Here is a 23,017-nt window from a genome sequence, read left to right as displayed (position 1 = left end):
CACACGCACCAGGCATACAGGGAGGGAACAAGGTGAGCATACCTCATTTATATATTTATATATTATAAGGCTGTTAGATGAATTATATTGTTGTTCACACTGTTATAACTGTATTTTGGTATCATTGTGTATTTTGACATATTTGAAAATACCATTTTGATTACTCATTAAACCCTCTTAGGTCATTTTTGTAATTATTGATTGGATACACTTATGAGGTGAACAAAATATATAGAAAGAAAAGCAAAATGTCTTTTAAACACCTGCAATGGCTCATTATGGTGACTGATTGTGAAGAAAGATACTGTTTCGTAATATCACTAATAACAAGACTGTTTATATATTCATTAACTTAGAAGAACTATTCCTCCACACAACTGAAGCAATGTTATAGAAAAGCCATTGTTTACCAGTCAGTGGATCCTCAGAAAGAGTCAAGAGTCCAATTGTCTTTATTGAATATAAATATGGAGAGAAATTTATCTATCCACTTTAACATCTTTGGAAATACTTTAGGCATAAAGTGGATTTTATTTATTAGTCTACATCAAGTAACTCTCTGAGATGGTGGAGTTGAGGCTAGAGAAGGGAGGGAGAGGGAAACAAAGCATCTCAGTGAAATATGATTTTTTTATTATAATTTTATGCAATGGAACAGTATGGAAGAGTACAGTATCTTCTGAAAGAAAATTATTAGACATGTTAGTTACTATTATGGATTGCTCGTGAACAACACAGCAGCAACTGGCAAGAAAAATGAAGTTTAAATACCACTTATATGTGATATTAGGGATATGTCAGTGCAGCTTTTCCTGCTAAGATTGCTAATTATGTTTAAAATCTCGCACAGAGGAAGATTTCACATATACAATCACAAACACGATTATGAACAGAATTGTGTTTACAAGTCACTGCCATTGCAACCATGGCTTATCACTGTTCATCATGCTGCAGTTTTCTTATTTTCTTATTCTGTTCACAAATAGAAGGAATCAGTATCCCCAGTAATCACCTAAGAAAAAACGGGATCGTTATATTAGTAGAAAACGTTCTACAGTATTTCGCTTGGGAGACTCAATCATTTTAATTTTTGCAATACCAGGATTATATTACTAAATATTATAAAGGGAAATATGTGTGTGTGTGTGTGTGTGTGTGTGTGTGTGTGTGTGTGTGTGTGTGTGTGTGTGTGTGTGTGTGTGTGTGTGTGTGTGTGTGTGTGTGTGTGTGTGTGTGTGTATATATATATATATATATATATATATATATATATATATATATATATATATATATATATATATATATATAATTTTTTTTTTCATTCTTAAATAAATATTGTTGGCAATGATAATAAGGGAAACGCCGTGTATCTTGTTCCGGCACCGGATCCTATAACATCTCGGCTATTCATCCGGCAATCAATTTTTTCCACAGAAAACGCCCTTTGGGCATTTAGGGGGTGGAGGTTTTTGAAGTTGGAAGTTATAGAATGTTATGAAAACATTTTTTTTAAATAGGCCAAAGTTGTTGCTTTGTAAGCTTATGTTTTAAAACATTTATTCATGGACGTTATGAAGAGGGGGGTCTCAACCAAAGGACGTTATCCTTGATAAAATCGATTTATGAGTCTTCCCTGAATGGCTCAGGATTATAACAAATGTTTCAAGAAAAAAAAATAAAGTGAAAATGCAGCATTGACGCTGGGCTTTGGAATAGCATTGCCGGGAAAAAAGCTCGTCAGCACAGGCGGAAAATGCCGGAAAAATATCCAAGCAGACACTAGATCCGGCAATAAATCTTGCGTGAAATGGTTAAGACAGTTATTACATTTGCGCAAGTGCGAGAGTATGCTTGTTTAATCTTTAACATAAAATTGTGCGAAAGTACTTTCTTGAAATCTAATTAGACTATCTTGTAACGCAGCAAAACTTTCAAATTCGTTTCCAACTCTAAAACGATCCATCCCCGATAAATTTCCCCCACGAACTGCTGCTAAAATTCAGAAAGGCGCCGAAGTCGATAATGCGCGTGCGTGCCGGATGAAGAGCCGAGATGTTATTGGATCCGGTGCCGGAACGATATCCACGGCGATAAGGAAATTTGTATCTAAAAGCTAAAGGAAACATTTCAACAATCATCTTTCACTTTAATGGGTGTATTCTGTTCACTTTCTTCATCTTCAACGTCACTACTTATTTGGAATTATAATCCTTGAGGGAAAGAGAGAGAAAATAAAAAGTTTAGAATTTTTTAAAATTCAATGCGTGTAAAATTGATACTTCTAAAAACATCCTTTCTATAGTAATATATATATATATATATATATATATATATATATATATATATATATATATATATATATATATATATATATATATATATTATTATTGCTACGCCAGTGGGCCTTTGACCTGGGCATGTGTTAACATGAAAAGGATGACCTGAGCAAACATGACACAACTGGCTGTGAGCGGAGGAGCCGAGGAACAAGCCAGGAGAGACGGAGTTGGGTGCTGCTCCGGTGAAGACCTCGTGTGTGTCCTTGTGACCTGATAAACTTTGTGTTGCCCTGTTATAAGCTGTATTGTGCAGTGTGACATGCTGGTTTCCCCCTGTATTGTGCCTATAGATAAGTGTACGGGTAAATAACTTGTGTAAATAAAGGAAAGACTGTCATTTTGTGTTTATTTCGTGCCCTGCCTCTCCAGGTGGAGTTTCCCCTGTGGTGTTCTGGGGACGCTTTGGTGCTCGGTGCCTCTTGGAGTTGTTCAGTGTTCACGACCCTGTGGATAGCACACCGTCTGCCTAGCCTGCCTTGTGTTGGTGGCAGGTCGGCGTAACATTTATTATTATTATTATTATTATCATTATTATTATTATTATTATTATTTTTGTTGTTGTTGTTGTTGTTGTTGTTGTTGTTGTTGTTGTTATTATTATTATTATCATTATTATTACTATTGTTATTATAATTATTATTATTATTATTATTATTATTATTATATTATCATTATTATTATTCACCGGTGCAGATATTATGACTACACCTGAACTATCTATTAATTACTTGATATAAGGCAATTTGAAATGAATAATACATTTTGATGATCTCCAATTACGAGAATAAATGTATGCTGCAGACCAAAGACATTCACTGCACGAGCTCTCTCTCTCTCTCTCTAACGGGTATAGAACCCAATTACATTGGGTTGCAGGGGTATTGATACTGGTATTCGGCATTCACTCTTTATTTCTGAGAGTCGACCCACGCAGTATAAGAACACACGAAACATGTCTAGTTATGGGTATGGCGGTGTGCGGGTCGCGGCCAGCTGCCCGGAGGGAGAGGGCGGAGCTGACCTTACCGCGCTGGTCGCTGGCGATGAACTCCCGGTCAAACGAGGTCAGATATAAAATGTGACCTCCGCCCTCGCTGAGCGGGTGGTTCTCATTTGGGACTTTGGATCCGCGTGGTAACCAGCCACGTGGTCCACTGGTAACAGAAATAGAATTATCCACATCCCCTAACAGAAATAGAATTATCCACATCCCCTAACAGAAATAGAATTATCCACATCCCCTAACAGAAATAAAATTATCCACATCCTATATTGTTCGGCCACCTACTCGCGCCTCGCCCTCGAGGCGCCTTCAAGGGTGACCTAACTTGGCTGGTTGTCTCGTTCTCGTGCGTCGTCCTGGTGCATCTTCGTGGCTGCTCGTCCATGTTGTCCTCATCCTCCTGGTCCTCGGTGTAATCTGTCCGTCCTCGATGTCCACACGTCCTCGAAAGTCTCGCACATGACCTCCTTGACTTCGGATTCGTCTTGACCTCCTCGTAGTCCTGGCCCAGGCCAAACTCGGTGGCGTCCTCGTCAACACGTCCTCACAGATCTCGTCCAGGTCCTTCTCGCGTCCACACATCCTCGTAATCTTTATCCGGATCTACGGGCGTCGGGGCAGGGGCGGCATCTCGGGGCGGCTGATACCTGCGCTATGAGCTCCTGGAGTTGAATGGATCTGTGGCGTCTCGAGGGGGGGGGGAGCGGCAACTTGGGGCTTCTCGGCAGGCATCGCCCGTCCACAACATCATGGACGGCTTAACACATGCTCTGATGAACATCCGGTCCTCAGGCCTATGGCGATCTTCGATGACGTCCTTCCCACGACATCCTAAGGTGACCGGAACTGTAGCAGGATCTTCCCTCGGTGCCGTGTCGGTCTGACTGCAATATATAGTCGGGGAACCAGATCATACACGTAAGGGCCAGAGTAAGAGAAAAAGAAAGGCAACAGATAAGAGAGGGTGTTAACTACCACTAGCCAGTGATTTATAAAAATTTGCGGTTTTTAATGTTGGTTTTAAATTATTTTCGTCTTTTTTTTCATTTTGTGTTTTATTTTCACAAAGATAAAGAAGAAAATAGAAGAGGGAGACGTCAGTAGCGATCCGCGTGGACCTGGCTTGAACTACCAACCGTCTCTGATAGATATGAGAGTAAATAAGGGAAACGACCTCGGCAATCCGCGAAGATTTACTTGAACCACAGTCGTCACACAGAGAAGAAATAGATGTAACTTGTACATCATGTACGAGCCACTCGACACGACAGACAAAATTGCGGGCTAAAGAGATACACCATAAATCTTTACGCCGGCACTAAGACAGCAGCCAACCCTATTAATGAAAAGGGTCAGTGTCTTTTGTCCTGCGTGTATGAGTGAGGTGAATGTGTGTGTGTATGCGTGTGTGAGTGACAGCTAGCGTGAATGAGAGGGAAAGCGAGAGTGACCTCACACAGAGAATGAATCACAAACACGAATATTAACGTTCACTATAACAAAACTGAAGTAAATTAGCAATGCTAGCTATTTAAAATTATTTCAACTACCACATTGAATTCAACATATAATGGTATGCGACAGAATGTACGCATGAATGAATGGTGACATGAAAAAATATTTGCAAGCTATTTAACAAGCAAATCTTCTCGGGGTCAGAAATCTGAACTGCCGAGGTACATGTCTAGCTATTGCATGTCAGACCTCATTAAAACTCATTAACGGGGGGATCCTATACCCAAATGCCATATATGACTGAAGCGACTCGAGCCAGGGAATATAAATAACCTGCTCTCTTCTGCGTATCTGTGATGGGCGCTCGCAAAATTCCCTAAGGATATATAAATTTTCATGAATCACACAAACGCTTGGGGTGTACCCAAAACATGAAAGCGCCTTGAGGAGGGTGAGAAAGGTGTGATTAATAAGCGAATAATGATTCTAGCTTAAACCCTAGTCCTACATTAATTAACGGACATAACCGTGGGTCACACCGACTCAAAAGGTGCTGAACGATTAACTTTGATTTATTGTACCTACTTTCGAATGACGGAGTGCAGATCTATTAGGCGTTTACACAACCCCGGGGCAATATCGGGCAATTCTGTGCACTATGATATGGGGGAAGATCCTACGCTATATTCAAAATAATACATTTCTATGAAATTGCGTTACATGCCCCGTTCTAGCGCCGATAGAACGTGTCACCAAAAAGCAATGTAACAATGCTATGGTTAATTCCCAAGGCATCAACAAAAACAACAACCAAAATACAGGGAACCACACAGTCATCAGACCCTTCCCACGTCGCCACCGACCGGGAAAAGAGAAAGTGAGGTCAGGTCAAGACAGGAAAATAACCTTTTTCTAATCCAAAGTGACCGCAAGCGAAAGAAAAGGGACGGTCAGGTCGGGGCGTGGGGAGGAAAAATGAAATGATATTCGTGATAAGATAAAATCACGAACGCGTTAAATTCGTTGCAGTTGAAACAACATAAATCTCTAAAAACGAGAGAAAAAATTAATTACTTAACAAACGAACGATATTCATGTTTAATGATCACATACTCGATCACACGGAAATGCGATCTGAGGTGAAGGGAATAGTGTGAGAACGTGCCATTTGCTGTCATTAGCACCTTTTAACCCAACAAAAAAACAACGGCTTAACACATTTATGGGAGAAGAAGGGAAAAGAAATAAGAAAAGGGGGCCCAAACGTGTACTTAAGTGTTTTTTTCTTCTTCGACATGTCTTCTAGCGGTCGAGCGGATTTTCTTTGAAGGTTTGCGTTCATGCTGCGAGCCGGAAGGACGCAGCGCCACCCTGTTACCAGATATAACGGGTATAGTACACAATTACATTGGGTTGCAGGGGTATTGATACTGGTATTCGGCATTCACTCTTTATTTCTGAGAGTTGACCCATGCAGTATAAGAACACACGAAACATGTCTAGGTATGGGTATGGCGGTGTGCGGGTCGCGGCCAGCTGCCCGGAGGGAGAGGGCGGAGCTGACCTTACCGCGCTGGTCGCTGGCGATGAACTCCCGGTCATACGAGGTCAGATATAAAATGTGACCTCCGCCCTCGCTGAGCGGGTGGTTCTTATTTGGGACTTTGGATCCGCGTGGTAACCAGCCACGTGGTCCACTGGTAACAGAAATAGAATTATCCACATCCCCTAACAGAAATAGAATTATCCACATCCTATATTCTCTCTCTCTCTCTCTCTCTCTCTCTCTCTCTCTCTCTCTCTTTCACTCTCTTGCTTTTTCTTTATCAAGTGCCAACTATGTAAGTGAAAGGTGTCAAGGTAAAAGCACTGTCGAGAGTCCAAAGACTCCTTGACAATGGTACTACGTGTAAACTTTCGATCCTTTCGATACCGCGCAGCTTCCAAGCGCCAACTATGTAAGTGAAAAGTGTCAAGGTGGAAGTGCTTTGCATTGGCACTGTCGGGAGTCCAGAGGCTCCTTGACAGTGGCATAACAGCTGACAACTGCACACCTCTTTCTCTCTCACTCTCTCTCTCTTTCTCTCTCACTCACTCACTCACTCTCACTCACTGTTTCTCTCTCTCTGTCTGTCTGTCCCTCTCTCTCTCTCTCTCTCTCCTCTCCCTCTTTCTTCTCTCTCTCTTTTTCTCCTCTCCCTCTTTCTTCTCTCTCTCTCACTCTCTCTTTCTCTCACTCACTCACTAACTCTCTCACTCACTCAATCAACCTCACACACAACTCCTCTCCATCACACACACTTCCACTCACCACACACACACACACTCTCTCCACACTCTCACCACATCACTCACTCACTCACACTCACTCACTCACACACTCAACACTCACCACCACCACACACACACACACACACACACACACACACACACACACACACACACACACACACACACACACACACACCACACACACACACACACACACACACACACACACACACACACACACACACACACACACACACACAACCACTCACTCACTCACTCTCTCTCTCTCTCTCTTGCTCTCTCTCTCTCTTTCTCTTTCTCTCTCTCTCTCTCTCTCTCCTTCTCTCTCTCTCTGATTCTCTCTCATTAGAAACACGTGATTCCTGAACTACGTTTGCGAAATCACCTTGAAAGCGGATTCCGAGCTTCACTTGTTCCAGCGAGTGTTTTCCACCAATCAGCGTTCGGTTTCGGTCGGGCTTTGGATCCTCCGGCCAATCAGCGAGCGGCTCCGTTCCTCCTTCCTCGGACGTCAACACCGCATTTTGTGAGAGCCAAAGTATCCCAATATTTGGGGTAAAAACTCACCAAAATGTATAACGAGTTTGTGGACGAGGTAAGAAATGGGGCCATAAGGATGGAGTTAGAGGGTTTCTAGCCACTTGAAGGGTATTTTGAGTGTAGAAGTGAGTGAAATTCAGTCGCAAATGACGTGACTGTTGATTCTTTCTCACTCAGACGGTATTTTTCCCGGTGTTTTGTAAAAACTTGGATTCACATCTTTAACAATGATTATTCTGCAGATTCTGTATCGCATAGAGTGTCATTTTTCTATGTTTTTTGTCACCTTTGTTTTACAGTAATCTACGAATGGGTTATAGAAGTAAACTGTTTACTTATTTGACCGGCAGCTGGTAGCCAGTTTCTGATCTTTCTGGTCTAAAATTATGTAGTAGCGTCTAAAAGCTTTGGGTGAAATATTTTACATGTTTTTGCCCAGGACTCATTTTCTACAGTAGTCTACTTGTCAGTTTGTGGAAGCAGTAAAAGTTTTTGGAATATAGAAAAATGTTAGTTATTTGTGTTCATGTCCAATGAACCTGTTAAAGTAGTTTTGGTTAATGTTACTGAGGATGACACACAGATAAAAGGTGAATAGACAAACACGTTTACAGTTGCTGTGGCCTCATATTCACTTCTCAAAGTCCACAACAACCTCTCAGAGCCAGAGTTCTAATTGTTGCATTTTTTATAAGCTGGCACAAAGTGCTAATAAAGGTGGAATTAAATAAGAGTTAGGAAAGTTCATGTTTGGAATATTGGGTTCCCTTCATATGTGAATCTTGTTTTGAGACTTCGTCTCTGCAGGATGCATTGTGCTTGTTAACAAATACTGTATTTTTTTTTTCATTCCTTAGCCATCACCCAAACAATGAAATGTATATGGAATTAATGTCATGATAAATTCTTGAATATCTGTTTTATGGCAAATAGAAAGTTAAATACATACTCATTTTAAATTAGTAGTTCTAGAGAGTTAGACAGCAGAGAGAGAAAGTACATTGCTATTAAGCATTGCACAGTCATTGCAATTGCTCTTTATAGTTTTTATTTGAACTCTATATACATTATTATTCTAATGCGTTGCCTTCTGCATAGGATTTGTTTTTGTTCTGTTTATAGTTTCACCCAACAACTTTCTGCTGTGCCTTAAGCTTTTCTGGTGATGCATGTAGTGCTTAGTTTACCATACCTTACCTTACCATACTGTTTCCTTTTACCTTTCTGTTTTACCTTTACTTTTATGAAATCAAAGCAATATTCAAATAAGTAACTCCAATGTTTTTGTTAAATGCAGTTGATTGTTAAGAACACTCCTAACTTCCCCATGTTCTTGCTCCAGTTGTGTTATGCACCTCTTCGTTGATTTTTGTTTGTGTTTTTTGTTAGTTTTTTACCTCTTATTAAATGCACAGAACAGGCTTTCATGCTCCCCCAACCAAAAAAAAACAAAAACCTCACATCCCAAAGGTCCCACAAGGTCATTAGGGATGAGTGATAGATATAACCAGAGAACTAGACAGTTGTGATGAGAGTGGTACATAATGAATCAAAACATTAATGCATCACTAAAAAAAATAAAAGGCATGTCAAAAAATATTTGGTTGGGGGACATTCTAAATTTTCCTTTTTTTCTAATACATGAATTTCAAATACATTAGCTTGTAAAATTGCATGTAGTATCCATTGTCTCTAAAACATTTTACTTGTTATTTTTAGATAACTGTGAAGAAAGATTTTAAAAATTGCATGAAGAAATTAGGAAAATTACAGGATGAAACATATCTAAGTATTTGGTATATGATACTGTATATATAATGGTTTTCATTTCAGTATGAAAGTTATCCCCTTGAGGCAGCCGAGAACTACCAGTATGCCGACAGGTTAGAGGAGTATGGGGACCGAGGCCACTACCCAACCTACTCCATACCCGAAGAGGTCAAGAAATACATTACTTATTTCAGAGATGCAATAAGGGATGGCAATGTCTATGACATCCCTCCTCTTTATGTTGAGTAAGTTCTTGACTTTATGTTGTAGTTGTTTGTGAAGTGATAACACAATGATTATTATTATTATTCACTAAAGGAAATTTATAAGAAACTAAATTACTCCATCCAACAACCTTGATGGCAAAATACGCCATGCAATTGCTGTATTTCCCACGCTTTTGACTCCACCCATGAACCCCCACCTGATTGCCATGTCTCCACATAATATTAATTGCAACCTATATTCTTAATTCTATTGTTATTCTTTGCCTGTGTTGATTAACTTGTATATCATAAGTGTAGGTTTTTTGCCTCTCTTTGTGACAGTGTCCTTAGATTTTCCCTGTTTTAGTGTTGTCATTTTGTAGATATATTCCTTTTTTCTTTTGATAACATTTTGCATAGATATATAATTTTAAACATAATACAGTCCTTCATTAGCTGCCTGTACCCACAGTTTTAACCGCTTAACTGAGGAGTACTACAAGACACAGTCGTGGCCTGATGTTGAGGACCTGTATGGAAACAAGCTGGTTGAGCAAGAAGGTCGGGATGACATCTTCCTTATCCTCTACCGAGAGTTATACTATCGGCATATTTATGCTCGAGTTCCAGGAGGCCCTACCATCCCACAGCGGTTTGAATCCTATTATAACTATTGCAATCTCTTCAATTACATTCTCAGTAAGTTGTAAAGGGGTGTCTGTGTTTTATATATTGTTTAAAATTATATTTTAAAGTTTGAAAAGCCTAGTAAGTTTATTTCTGAGCTTGGCTTATCATCATCTACCACTCCTTTATTTTATTATTGCCATTTGTTATAGAATGAAAGAGTTTGATACTTCGTGCTTTGCAAATTACACATTTATAACATTATAGCTTTAGTAGACTTTAGCAGTCTGTGATTCATCTGCTCATCTGCATTATTTATTATTAAAATATTTTTATCCCTAACAGGTGCAGAGACCCCAGTGCCTCTAGAATTACCCAATCAGTGGCTCTGGGAAATCATTGATGAGTTTATTTACCAGTTCCAGTCATTCTCCCAGTTTCGCTCCAAGCTTGGCAAGAAGAGTGAACCTGAGATTGAAATGCTGAAGGAATCTCCCAAGATATGGAATGTTCACTCTGTCCTGAATGTTCTTCACTGCTTGGTTGATAAATCTAACATCAATAGGCAGCTTGAGGTGAGGTTGGAGGACTGGTAAATGGAGAGGATTTTACTTGGTTGATTAAGCAAATAAAATGTTAGATTATTTTTTACATTCTTAGTCTTGGATTTTCTGTTATACTGTTGCTGATACACTTCAAATGGACTGTCTTTTTTGCATTTTTATTTCTTAGAGCTAGAGTTTTCACATTCAACCTGAAGGAGTTTTCAAAATATGATAAGAAAATGAGTCCATTAGCTTTTTATTTGGAGTAAGAAATGTGAAAAAAATATTGTGGACATTCCAAGGGAAAATTTTGGACAGTAACTTTGGCCACTTTTTTTTTTAAGCATGGGTATGGGCCTGGTCATTGGTCAAAAGTTATGTCCATAGCTTCCAACTAGAGGGAAAATCCTTGGAGTTGGATATGTGTATTCAAAAGATTATTTCCCTGTACCTTATTCATAATATGTAGCGAATTTGTTTTTTTTAGCAAAAACATCTATTTACACTAATCTAGTGAAGTAGACTAATATAGTCCTGCTGTATTTTTGTTAGCTTACAACACCTATGCATGTAATACTAAGCATACATTCATTTTTAGTTTGTTGGACTAAACCAGGGAGGAGCTTAGCATTCTTAGGGAAGCAAAAATAAGCATGAATTGTATGAGTTATACACTTATTGTGTAATTTGCAGAAGAAATGTAAAGACTTTTTTATATTCATTCCAGAGCTAGATTTTCTTACAAAACTATAAGAATATGATGCAAATTTATGGGAAAATTTATAATGAGAGCATTCCAAGTCAGTACTATATTCATTGACAACAATGCAATGCCCAGATTTCTGAGGGAATGTGCAAATTCACAATATTTTGCAGTAACCCAATCCCCCAAAAAGCTGCAGGCTTGGGAAGCATTAGAAGGCTTATTGAATAGTGAGTTTTTATTTTTCTTCCTTTCTCTCTCCCTCTCTTTCTTTAGCACACTGTCTTTCTCCTTTTTTTGCTTGAACTAATGGATGGTTCTCGAAAACTTTAACTTTTCATTTTCAGGTATATACAACAGGTGGAGACCCAGACAGTGTTGCAGGGGAATTTGGCCGTCACCCTCTGTACAAGATGTTGGGTTACTTCTCCCTGATTGGACTCCTGAGGCTTCACTCTCTTCTTGGGGATTATTACCAAGCTATTAAGGTAAGTTATTGTTTTAACCCGTTATTGATGGGTCACGTGTAGACATGTCATAGAAAACGGGTCTCACGGATGGGCAAACTTGTACGCGCGGCGACGCGCCAGAGCGAGTGGAGCGGGACGTTCGGCTTAAGGCAGCGGACTCCCGCGCCCACTGTTGGGCCGTTGCCACATCTCACTAGATTTTAATTGATTTCAGTGAGTTCTTATTCCCGTCATTAAAAGGTTAATGTGTGTATATATGTATTTGATCCATGCTTGGGGTGAGGACATTGAAGTCACAGAGAGCTTTGCATACCTTGATAGTGTACTCCATCTCTCGGGACTGTCAGACCAAGAAGTCAGTAGACAGATTGGTCTGGCAACAGGAGCCATGAACTTGATCAACAAGAGCATTTGGAGATGTTGGTACCTATTCAGGACCAAGCTATGTGTCTTCAGAGCCTTGATACTAGTTTTGCTCTATGGAAGCAAAACCTCGTCTTGATACCTTTTGTAACAAGTCTCTTCGCCGGATCATGGGATACAGTTGGCAGGACCATGTGTCTAACCGACGGCTACACCAAGAGACTGGCATGGGGCCTGTTACTTGCATAATCTGGGACTGCCAACTCAGGCTATATGGGCACCTAGCTCACTTCCCTGTGGATGACTCTGCCCATCAGGTTCTCTCTTTGTGATACAACCGTGGGTGGAGAAGGCCCGTGGGACAACCTAGGAGGTCATGACTTGGGCAGCTAGACGAGACCTGTCACGAGGAATTAGAGATGGGCCGAGGGCCTGCCTGGAGGCTCACCATGTTGGACCCTTGGGGCTTGAAGTGAAGGGTGGGTGCAGCCATGCACCCCAGTTGGCATTAGCCCCTTGATGATGATATGTATTTATATATGAAATGTATATATATATGTGTGTGTGTGTGTGTGTGTGTGTGTGTGTGTGTGTGTGTGTGTGTGTGTGTGTGTGTGTGTGTTTTGTGTGGTTTTGGGTTTATTTTTTTATAATTATAAAATTTCTTAGATATATTATTTCCTCTTAATTTTTATATGTATATCCTTTGTTTTTATCTTTATTAATCTTTTATATTAATTTATATTATTTTGTATTTTTATTTTATATATATATATTATATTATTTATATTAATTATATTTATATTTATATTTATTATATTTATATTATTTTATATTATATATTATATATATTTATAATTATATTTATTATTAATATATATATTATATAAAATTTTATATTAATTTAAATTTTTTATTATTTTATTAATTAATATTTTATATTATTTATTATATTATATTATATTTATTAATTTTTTATTATATTTTTTTAATATATCTATACTCTATATTTATTATAATATTTATATATTAAAATATATTTTTATTTAATTATTTATTATTTATTATTTATAAATTTTAATTATTTATATTTTTATTTTATATATATCTATATTATTATTTATTATTTTATCTTCTATAATTATTTCCCTTATATTATATTTTATATTATATTATTTATATATATATTATCTATATATTATTCTATATTTATTATAAATATATTATCTATATAATTTCTATATCATTATATATTAAAATTTTCTATTTTTTTATATTAAAATTATTTATTTATATAAAAATTAAAATTATATTATTTTTATTATATTATTTTAATTTTTAATTATTATTTATATAATTTATCTATATTTTATTTATTTATTATTTTTTATTTATATTTTTTATATATATATTATATATATTTATATATATATTTTAATTATATTTTTTATTATTATATGTTCATTTATTTATATATTATATTTTATTTTTATATTTTTTTCTATTTATATTCTTATTTTTTATTCTTATATTATTATATTAAAATTTATTATATATCTATATTATATAAATTTTCATTTATCAAAATTCCCATTAAATATATATACTTTCTATTATTCTTCTTATATCTTTATCTTCTCTCTTTAAAATTTATCTCTTATTCCTTTTTCTATATTTCATAATATTAATTTATTATTTTTATTTATTCTTACTATTATTTTTATTTAAATTTTAAATTAGATAATATTAATATATATATTATATATATATATTTAATTTTTTATTTTCTTTTGTTATTATATATTTCTCTTCGTCTTATATTCTTTTTTACTTCTGTTTTTTCTTTTTTTTCTGTTTTTTTGCTTTTTGTCTATATATATATTTATTTCTTTTTTTTATCTTTTATATATTTTATTAAATTTTATATTATTATTATTATATATCTATTATCTATTCTCTTATCTATCTATATTATTATATATTTCTATTTATATTATTTTATATATTTTATATATCTATATATCTTATTTATAATTTTATATATATTTTTATTTTTCTCTTATTTATAATATTATTTACTTTTACTTATATTCCTTTTTTTTTTTATTTATATATTTTTATTATTTCTCTTTTTTATTTCTCTTTTTATATTTTTTTCTCTTTCTATCTATATTTATTTTTTCTATATTTTTTATATTTTTTATACTTTATCCTTATCTATTCTATATATATTTATTATTTTTATCTTTATTCTTTCTTTTCCTTTTTCTTCATCTCTTTTTCTTCTCTATTTCTCTCTTATTATTTTTTACTCTTCCTTCTTATCTCTCTATTTTTTTTTTTCCCCTCTATATTTATTTCCTCTCTCTTTTCTCTTTATATCTTCTATTCTACTATTATCTATTTCTTCTCTTTATACTTTATTATATATTTTTATATTTCCTTTTTTCTTCATCTTATTTTTTTCTCTTCTTTTCTTCTTTTCTCTTTTCTCTTTTCTCTCTTTATTTTCTCTATCTCTCTCTCTCTTTTCTTTCTTCTTTTCTATTATTTCTTTTCTATCTTCCTTCTTCTATATCTCTCTTCTTCTACTTTTCTTCCCTCTCTTCTCCTCTCTCTCCTCATTCTCTCTTACTCCTCTTCTCTCTCTTTCTCTATCCTTTCCCCATTCTCTTTCTATCTCCTCTCTTCTCTCTCTTCCTCTTCTTTCTCTCTCTCTCTTTTATCTTTCTTTTTTTTCCTCTTTCTATTCTCTCTCTTTTTTTTTTTTTCTCTCTTCTCTCTCTCTCTTCTCTATTCTTTTTTTTTCTCTCTTTCTTCTTCTTTCCCTTCCTCTCTTCTTCTCTTCTTCTCTTCTCCCTTCTTTCTTCTATCTCTTTCTTTTCTTATTTCCTATCTTTCTCCTTTCTTCTTCCCCCCTCCTTCTTTCTTATCTCTTCCTATCTCCTTTCCCCTCTCTTTCTCTTTTCTCTCTCTCTCTCTCTCTCTCTCTCTCTTCTCTCTTCCCTCTTTCACTTTCTCTCTCTATCTTCTCTTCTTTCTCTCTCTATCTTCTCTACTTTCTCCCCTTCTTACCTTTACTTTCTTTATTTCTCTATCTCCTACTCTTCTCTTATTCTTTATTTTTCTCTTCTCTCTATTCTTCTTCTCTCCCTTCTATCCTTTTTCTTTCTTTCTCTTCTTATTCTTTATTTTCTCTTATCTTCTTCTATCTTTTCTTTTCTCTCTCTTTTTCTCTCTTCTTTCCCCTTTTTTTTTCTTTTTCTTTCTACTTCATTCTCTTTTTTTTATCTTCTCTCTCTATCCTCTCTCATTTCTCTTTTCTCTCTCTCCTCTCTCTTTTTCTCCTCTTTTCTCCTCCTCTCTCTTTTCTATCTCTCTCTTCTTTCTTTTCTTTTCTTTCTCTCTTTTCTCTTCCTTTCTTTCTCTCTCTCTCTCTCTCTCTTCTCACTCTATTCTTCTATTCTCTCTTCTCTCTCTCTTTCTTTTTCCTCTCTTCTCTCTCTTTTCTCTCCCTCTTTTCCTTTCTCTTCTCTATTATCTCTCTTATTCTCTCTTCTTATCTCTTCTATTCTCATTCTCCTATCTATATTTTCTTTTCTTCTTCTTTTTATCTTTCTTCTCCTATCTTCTATCTTATTCTCCCTTCTTTTCTCTTCTTAAAATTTTTTTTATTATACTTCTCTCTTCCCTTATCCCTTTTTATTATTCCTATCTTTTCTTATTTCTATTTCCTTATTTCTATATATATCTTAAACTATTCTCTTATATATCTTATTATCTATATATCTTTATATTACTATTTATCATATATATATCTATTTATTATATATATCTATATTTTATTATTTTAATATTATATATATATAATTTTTCTTATATATATTCATTTATTTTTTTATATTTATTTCTATATATTATTATTATATATTTTTACATATATATTATTTCTTTTTTATCTTTCTTTTTTTTTCTTAACCCTTTATCTTATATCTATCTATAATCTATTTATTATATATTATTTTATTTATATTATTTTTTATTATATACTTATATAATATATATATAAATTCATTTATACATATTATTATATATTCTTTATATCTTTATACATATATTAACTTATATATAATTTTATACTATCTATATATTTATCATATATTATCATATTATACTTTATCATCCTATTAAATTTTATATTACATATATATACATTTATTAAAAATATATATCTATATCTATATTCTATATTCTTATTATATATATAATATATTTACTATTTTCATATATACATTCATCCATTATATACTATATTCAATATATATTATATAATACCTTTATTATATTATATCTATACCTAATTTCATACAATCATATATATATTATTCTATATATACAATATTCATACATTTATATAATATTATATATATATATTATTATAATTTTTCTATTATATAAAATTATTTATATCATTTATATTATTATATCTTATAATATTATATTTTTATTATTTTCTATTTATTCTTTCTTTATATTATTTCTATTTTTATATTTCTTATTAATTTTTTATTTTTAATTTTTTCTTATCTTTATATCTATTTCAATATATTATATTTTTAATATTTATCTTTATTCCCCTCCTACTAATTAATAATAAACTTTTTTTATATTTTTTCTATATTCTATTCTATATATCTCCTCTTTTAAATTTTATTCTATCTTACTATTTTATTATCTTAAAATTCCAAAATTTTTTTATCTTATATCTTCATTCTATCTATTCTCTCTATCCTTTTATATCTATATCTCTATTTACTCTTATATCTTTCCTTTTTATATTTTTCTCTATTTTCTATTCTCACTCTCCTTTATCTTATCTTCCTTTTTTCTCTATTATATTCCTTTCTATTATCTCTTTATTTCTTTCTTCTCTTCTTTCTCTATTTTTTTTTCTAACTCTTTTTTTCCCCCCCCTTTAATTATTTCTCCTATATCTCAATTTAATTCTCTATATAATACTCTATTCTCTTAAAATATCTATATATTATATTATCCTCTTCTATCTCATCTCTCATATACTCATCTTTATATACTCTCTTTTTTCTCTACTCTATCCTCTCCTCTTCTACCTCTCTAAATCTTCTCCTCTCCTATCTCTCCCTTTTTTCATCTTTTTCCTCTTCTCCTATTCTTCATATACTATATCTTATTTTAATAAAAATATATTATATTATCTCCTTTTTTATCCTTTTCCCTATAATTTTAATATCATACCCTATATTCTCTCCTCTCTATTATCTTCCTCTAATATCCATCTCATCTATATATATCTCTATATCTTTATAATATCTTCTCTATCTCTTTCTTCTTTTCTCTAGTTATTTTTCCCCTCTTATATCTATATATAATATATATATACCACTTATTTCCCCATTCTCTCTCCCTCTATATCTATCCTATTATATATCCTTCTATCCTTTTATATTCTCCTCTATCTATTACCCATTTTTATATTTCCAATTATATACCATATATAATCTTTATATATACTTATATATACATATTAAATACATATATCATTATATAATTAATATATATTATAATTATCTTTTATATATATTATATATCTTCCTCCCTTCAACACCACACACACCACCCACCCCACACACACACCAACACCACACCACACCACACACACACACCCACCCACACCACCACAACACACATATATAACTTTTCATATATAATAAAACACATCAAGGGGCAAATGCCACGGGTCCTGGCTGACCCACCCTTCACTTCAAGCCAAGGTCCACTGGAGTCTCCAGCAGGCCCTCGCCATCTCTAATTCCCGTGACAGGTCTCGTCTACTGCCCAAGCCCTGACCTCTAGGTTGTCCCACGGGCCTTCTCCACCCACGGTTTATCACAAGAAGAACCTGATGGGCAGAGTCATCCACAGGGAAGTGAGCTAGGTGCCCATATAGCCGGTTGGCAGTCCCAGATTATGAAAGTAACAGGCCCATGCCACCCCCTCTTGGTGTAGCCGTCGGTTAGAACATGGTCCTGCCAACTGTATCCCGTGATCCGGCGAAGAGACTTGTTACAAAGTATAAAGAACGAGGTTTTTGCTTCCATAGAGCAAAACTAGTATCAAGGCTCTGAAGACACATAGCTTGGTCCTGATAGGTACCAACATCTCCAATGCTCTTGTTGATCAAGTTCATGGCTCCTTTGCCAGACCAATCTGTCTACTGACTTCTTGTCTGACAGTCCGAGAGATGGACTACACTACAAGGTATGCAAAGCTGTCTGTGACTTCAATGTCCTCACCCCAAGCATGGATCAAATACATATATACACACATTAACCTTTAATGACGGGGAAAAAGAACTCACTGAAATCAATTAAAATCTAGTGAGATGTGGCAACCCGGGCCCACAGTGGGCGCGGGAGTCCGCTGCCTTAAGCCGAAAGTCCCGCTCCACTCGCTCTGGCGCGTCGCCGCGCGTACAAGTTTTGCCCATCCGTTTAGACCCTTTTCTATGACATGTCTACACTGACCCATCAAAAACGGGTTAAAACAATAACTTACCTTAAAAGCTTGGTAATAATCCCCAAGAAGAGAGTGAAACCTCAGGAGTCCAATCAGGAGAAGTAACCAACATCTTGTACAGAGGGGGACGGCCAAATTCCCTGCCCAAAACTGTCTGGGTCTCCACCTGTTTATATACCTGAAAATGAAATTAAAGTTTTCGAGAACCATCCATTAGTTTCAGCAAAAAAAGAGAAAGACAGTGTGCTAAAAAAAGAGAGGGAGAGAGAAAGGAAGAAAAATAAAAAATCACTATTCAAAAAGCCTTCTAATGCTTCCCCCTGCAGCTTTTTGGGATTGGGGTTACTGCAAAATATTGTGAATTTGCACTTCCTCAGAAATCTGGGCATTGCATTGTTGTCAATGAATATAGTACTGACTTGGAATGCTCTCATTATAAATTTTCCCATAAATTTGCATCATATTCTTATAGTTTTGTAAGAAAATCTAGCTCTGGAATGAATATAAAAAAGTCTTTACATTTCTTCTGCAAATTACACAATAAGTGTATAACTCATACAATTCATGCTTATTTTTGCTTCCCTAAGAATGCTAAGCTCCTCCCTGGTTTAGTCCAACAAACTAAAAATGAATGTATGCTTAGTATTACATGCATAGGTGTTGTAAGCTAACAAAAATACAGCAGGACTATATTAGTCTACTTCACTAGATTAGTGTAAATAGATGTTTTGCTAAAAAAACAATTCGCTACATATTATGAATAAGGTACAGGGAAATAATCTTTTGAATACACATATCCAACTCCAAGGATTTTCCCTCTAGTTGGAAGCTATGGACATAACTTTTGACCAATGACCAGGCCCATACCCATGCTTAAAAAAAAAAGTGGCCAAAGTTACTGTCCAAAATTTTCCCTTGGAATGTCCACAATATTTTTTTCACATTTCTTACTCCAAATAAAAAGCTAATGGACTCATTTTCTTATCATATTTTGAAAACTCCTTCAGGTTGAATGTGAAAACTCTAGCTCTAAGAAATAAAAATGCAAAAAAGACAGTCCATTTGAAGTGTATCAGCAACAGTATAACAGAAAATCCAAGACTAAGAATGTAAAAATAATCTAACATTTTATTTGCTTAATCAACCAAGTAAAATCCTCTCCATTTACCAGTCCTCCAACCTCACCTCAAGCTGCCTATTGATGTTAGATTTATCAACCAAGCAGTGAAGAACATTCAGGACAGAGTGAACATTCCATATCTTGGGAGATTCCTTCAGCATTTCAATCTCAGGTTCACTCTTCTTGCCAAGCTTGGAGCGAAACTGGGAGAATGACTGGAACTGGTAAATAAACTCATCAATGATTTCCCAGAGCCACTGATTGGTAATTCTAGAGGCACTGGGGTCTCTGCACCTGTTAGGGATAAAAATATTTTAATAATAATAATGCAGATGAGCAGATGAATCACAGACTGCTAAAGTCTACTAAAGCTATAATGTTATAAATGTGTAATTTGCAAAGCACGAAGTATCAACTCTTTCATTCTATAACAAATGGCAATAATAAATAAAGGAGTGGTAGATGATGATAAGCCAAGCTCAGAAATAAACTTACTAGGCTTTTCAAACTTTAAAATATAATTTTAAACAATATATAAAACACAGACACCCCTTTACAACTTACTGAGAATGTAATTGAAGAGATTGCAATAGTTATAATAGGATTCAAACCGCTGTGGGATGGTAGGGCCTCCTGGAACTCGAGCATAAATATGCCGATAGTATAACTCTCGTAGAGGATAAGGAAGATGTCATCCCGACCTTCTTGCTCAACCAGCTTGTTTCCATACAGGTCCTCAACATCAGGCCACGACTGTGTCTTGTAGTACTCCTCAGTTAAGCGGTTAAAACTGTGGGTACAGGCAGCTAATGAAGGACTGTATTATGTTTAAAATTATATATCTATGCAAAATGTTATCAAAGAAAAAGGAATATATCTACAAAATGACAACACTAAAACAGGGAAAATCTAAGGACACTGTCACAAAGAGAGGCAAAAACCTACACTTATGATATACAAGTTATCAACACAGGCAAAGAATAACAATAGAATTAAGAATATAGGTTGCAATTATATTATGTGGAGACATGGCAATCAGGTGGGGGTTCATGGTGGAGTCAAAAGCGTGGAAATACAGCAATTGCATGGCGTATTTTGCCATCAGGTTGTTGGATGGAGTAATTAGTTTCTATAAATTTCCTTTGTAAAAAACCCCAATTTTTAAAATTTTTAAAATTTTTTAAAAAAATTTTCCCCCTTTTAAAAAAAAAAATTTCCCCCAAAAATTTTTTTTAAAATTTTTTCCCCCCCTTTTTTTTTTTTTTTTTTAATTTACTTTTAAATTTTTTTAAAAAACCCCCCTTTTTTCCTTTTTTTTTTTTTTCCCCCAAAAATTTTTTAAAAAATTTTAAATTTTTTTTTAAAACAAAAAACCCCTTTTTTTTTTTTTTTTTAAAAAAAAAAATTTTTTCTTTTTAATTTTAAATTTTTTCCCACCAAAACCCTTATTTTTTTTAATTTTTTTTCCCCCCCCCCAAAACCCCCCTTTTTTTTAAAAATTTTTAATTTTTTAAATTTTTTCCCTTCTAAAAACCCCCCCCTTTTTTTTTTTTTTTTTTTAAAATTTTTTTAAAAAAAAAAAAATTTTTTTTTTTTTAATTTAAAAAAAAAAAATTTCCCCACCCAAACAATTTAAACAAAAAAAAATTTTTTAAATTTTTTCCCCCCTTTTTTTTCCCCCCTTCCCCCCCTTTTTTTTTTTCCCCCCTTAAAAAAATTCCCCCTTAAAAAATTCTTTTTTTTCTTTTTTTTTTTATTTTTTTTAAATTTTTTTTTTTTTTTTTTTCCCTTTCCCTTTTTTTTTTTTAAATTTTTTTTTTAAAAAACCCCTTTTTTTAAAAATTTTCCCCCCTTTTTTTTAAAAAAATTTTTTTAAAAATTTTTCCCCATTTTTTTTTAAAATTTTAAAAAAATTTTTTTTTCCCCCTTTCCATTTTTTTTCAATTTTTTCCTTTTTTTAAAAAATTTTTTTTTTTTTTCCCTTTTTAAAATTTTTTTCCTTTAAAAAATTTTTTTTCAAAAAATTTTTTAACCCTTTTTTTTTTTTTTTCCCTTTATTTTTTTTTTAAAACCAACCCCCCCCCCCTTTTCCCCATTTTTTGGGGGTTTTTTTTTTTTTAAATTTTTAATTTTTTTTTTTTTAAATTTTTCCAAAATTTAAAATTTTAAACCCCCAAAAAAATTTTTTTTTTTTAATTTCTTTTTTTAAAAATTTTTAAAAAAAAAAAAAATTTTTTTTTTTTTTTTTTTTAAAAATTAAAAAATTTTTTTTTTCCCAAAAACCCTTTTTTTTTAATTTTTTCCATTTTAAAATTTAATTTTTTTTTTTTTTTTTTTGGTTAATTTTTCCCTTTTTTTTTTTTTTTTTTTTTTTTTTAAAAAAATTTTTTTTTTAAAAAAAAATTTTTAAAAAAATTTCCCTTTTTTAAAAAAATTTTTAAATTTTTTTTTTTCAAAACCCGGGGTTTTTTTTTTTAAAAAATTTTTTAAAAAATTTTTTTATTTTTTTTTTTTTTTAAAAAATTTTTTTTTTTATTTTTTTAAAAATTTTTTTTTAAAATTAAAAAATTTTTTTTTTTTAAAATTTTTTTTAAAAAATTCCAACCCCCAAAAAAAAAAAAAAAATTTTTTTTTTTTTAAAAAAAAAAAATTTTTTTAAAACCCAACCCCCAAAAAATTTTTTTTTAAAAAAAAAATTTTTTTTAAAAAATTTAAATTTTTTTAATTTTTTCTTTTTTTTTTTTTTTTTCCCCCTTTTTTTTTTTGGGGGGGTTAATTTTTTTAAAAAATTTTTTTTTCCCTTTTTTTTTTAAACCAAAAAAAACCCCCAAATTTTAAATTTTTTCCCCCCCCAAAAAAAAAAACCCCCCTTTTTTTTTTTTCCCCCCCCCTTTTTTTCATTTTAATTTTTTTAAAAAAAAAATTTTTTTTTTTTTTTTTTTTTTTTAAAAAAAATTTTTTTATTTTAATTTTTTCCCCTTTTTTCCCCCCCCCCCCCCTTTTTTTTTTCCCCTTTTTTTCCCCCGGGT

The 23,017-nt window shown here is 33.3% G+C and overlaps 1 protein-coding gene across 1 annotated transcript in view; it reads left to right on the top strand.

Annotated features, from left to right (window-relative positions):
• Positions 1-7,532: 7,532 nt before the first annotated feature.
• The window catches only part of LOC119595270 (eukaryotic translation initiation factor 3 subunit L-like), a 24,833-nt gene continuing 9,348 nt past the window's right edge, over positions 7,533-23,017 (top strand). Inside the window, exons 1-13 of the mRNA XM_037944428.1 lie at positions 7,533-7,684; positions 9,463-9,644; positions 10,078-10,304; positions 10,578-10,807; positions 11,828-12,006; positions 12,191-12,305; positions 12,599-12,652; positions 18,174-18,278; positions 18,453-18,491; positions 18,916-19,026; positions 19,195-19,344; positions 20,616-20,753; positions 20,962-21,027. Coding sequence (XP_037800356.1) covers positions 7,661-7,684; positions 9,463-9,644; positions 10,078-10,304; positions 10,578-10,807; positions 11,828-12,006; positions 12,191-12,305; positions 12,599-12,652; positions 18,174-18,278; positions 18,453-18,491; positions 18,916-19,026; positions 19,195-19,344; positions 20,616-20,753; positions 20,962-21,027 — 1,620 coding nt within the window. The 5' untranslated portion in view covers positions 7,533-7,660. The remainder of the gene's footprint in view (positions 7,685-9,462; positions 9,645-10,077; positions 10,305-10,577; positions 10,808-11,827; positions 12,007-12,190; positions 12,306-12,598; positions 12,653-18,173; positions 18,279-18,452; positions 18,492-18,915; positions 19,027-19,194; positions 19,345-20,615; positions 20,754-20,961; positions 21,028-23,017) is intronic.

The sequence above is a fragment of the Penaeus monodon genome, chromosome 35 (assembly GCF_015228065.2).
Source record: "Penaeus monodon isolate SGIC_2016 chromosome 35, NSTDA_Pmon_1, whole genome shotgun sequence".
Lineage (NCBI taxonomy): Eukaryota > Metazoa > Arthropoda > Malacostraca > Decapoda > Penaeidae > Penaeus > Penaeus monodon.
This window is presented reverse-complemented; position numbering and strand designations above follow the sequence as displayed.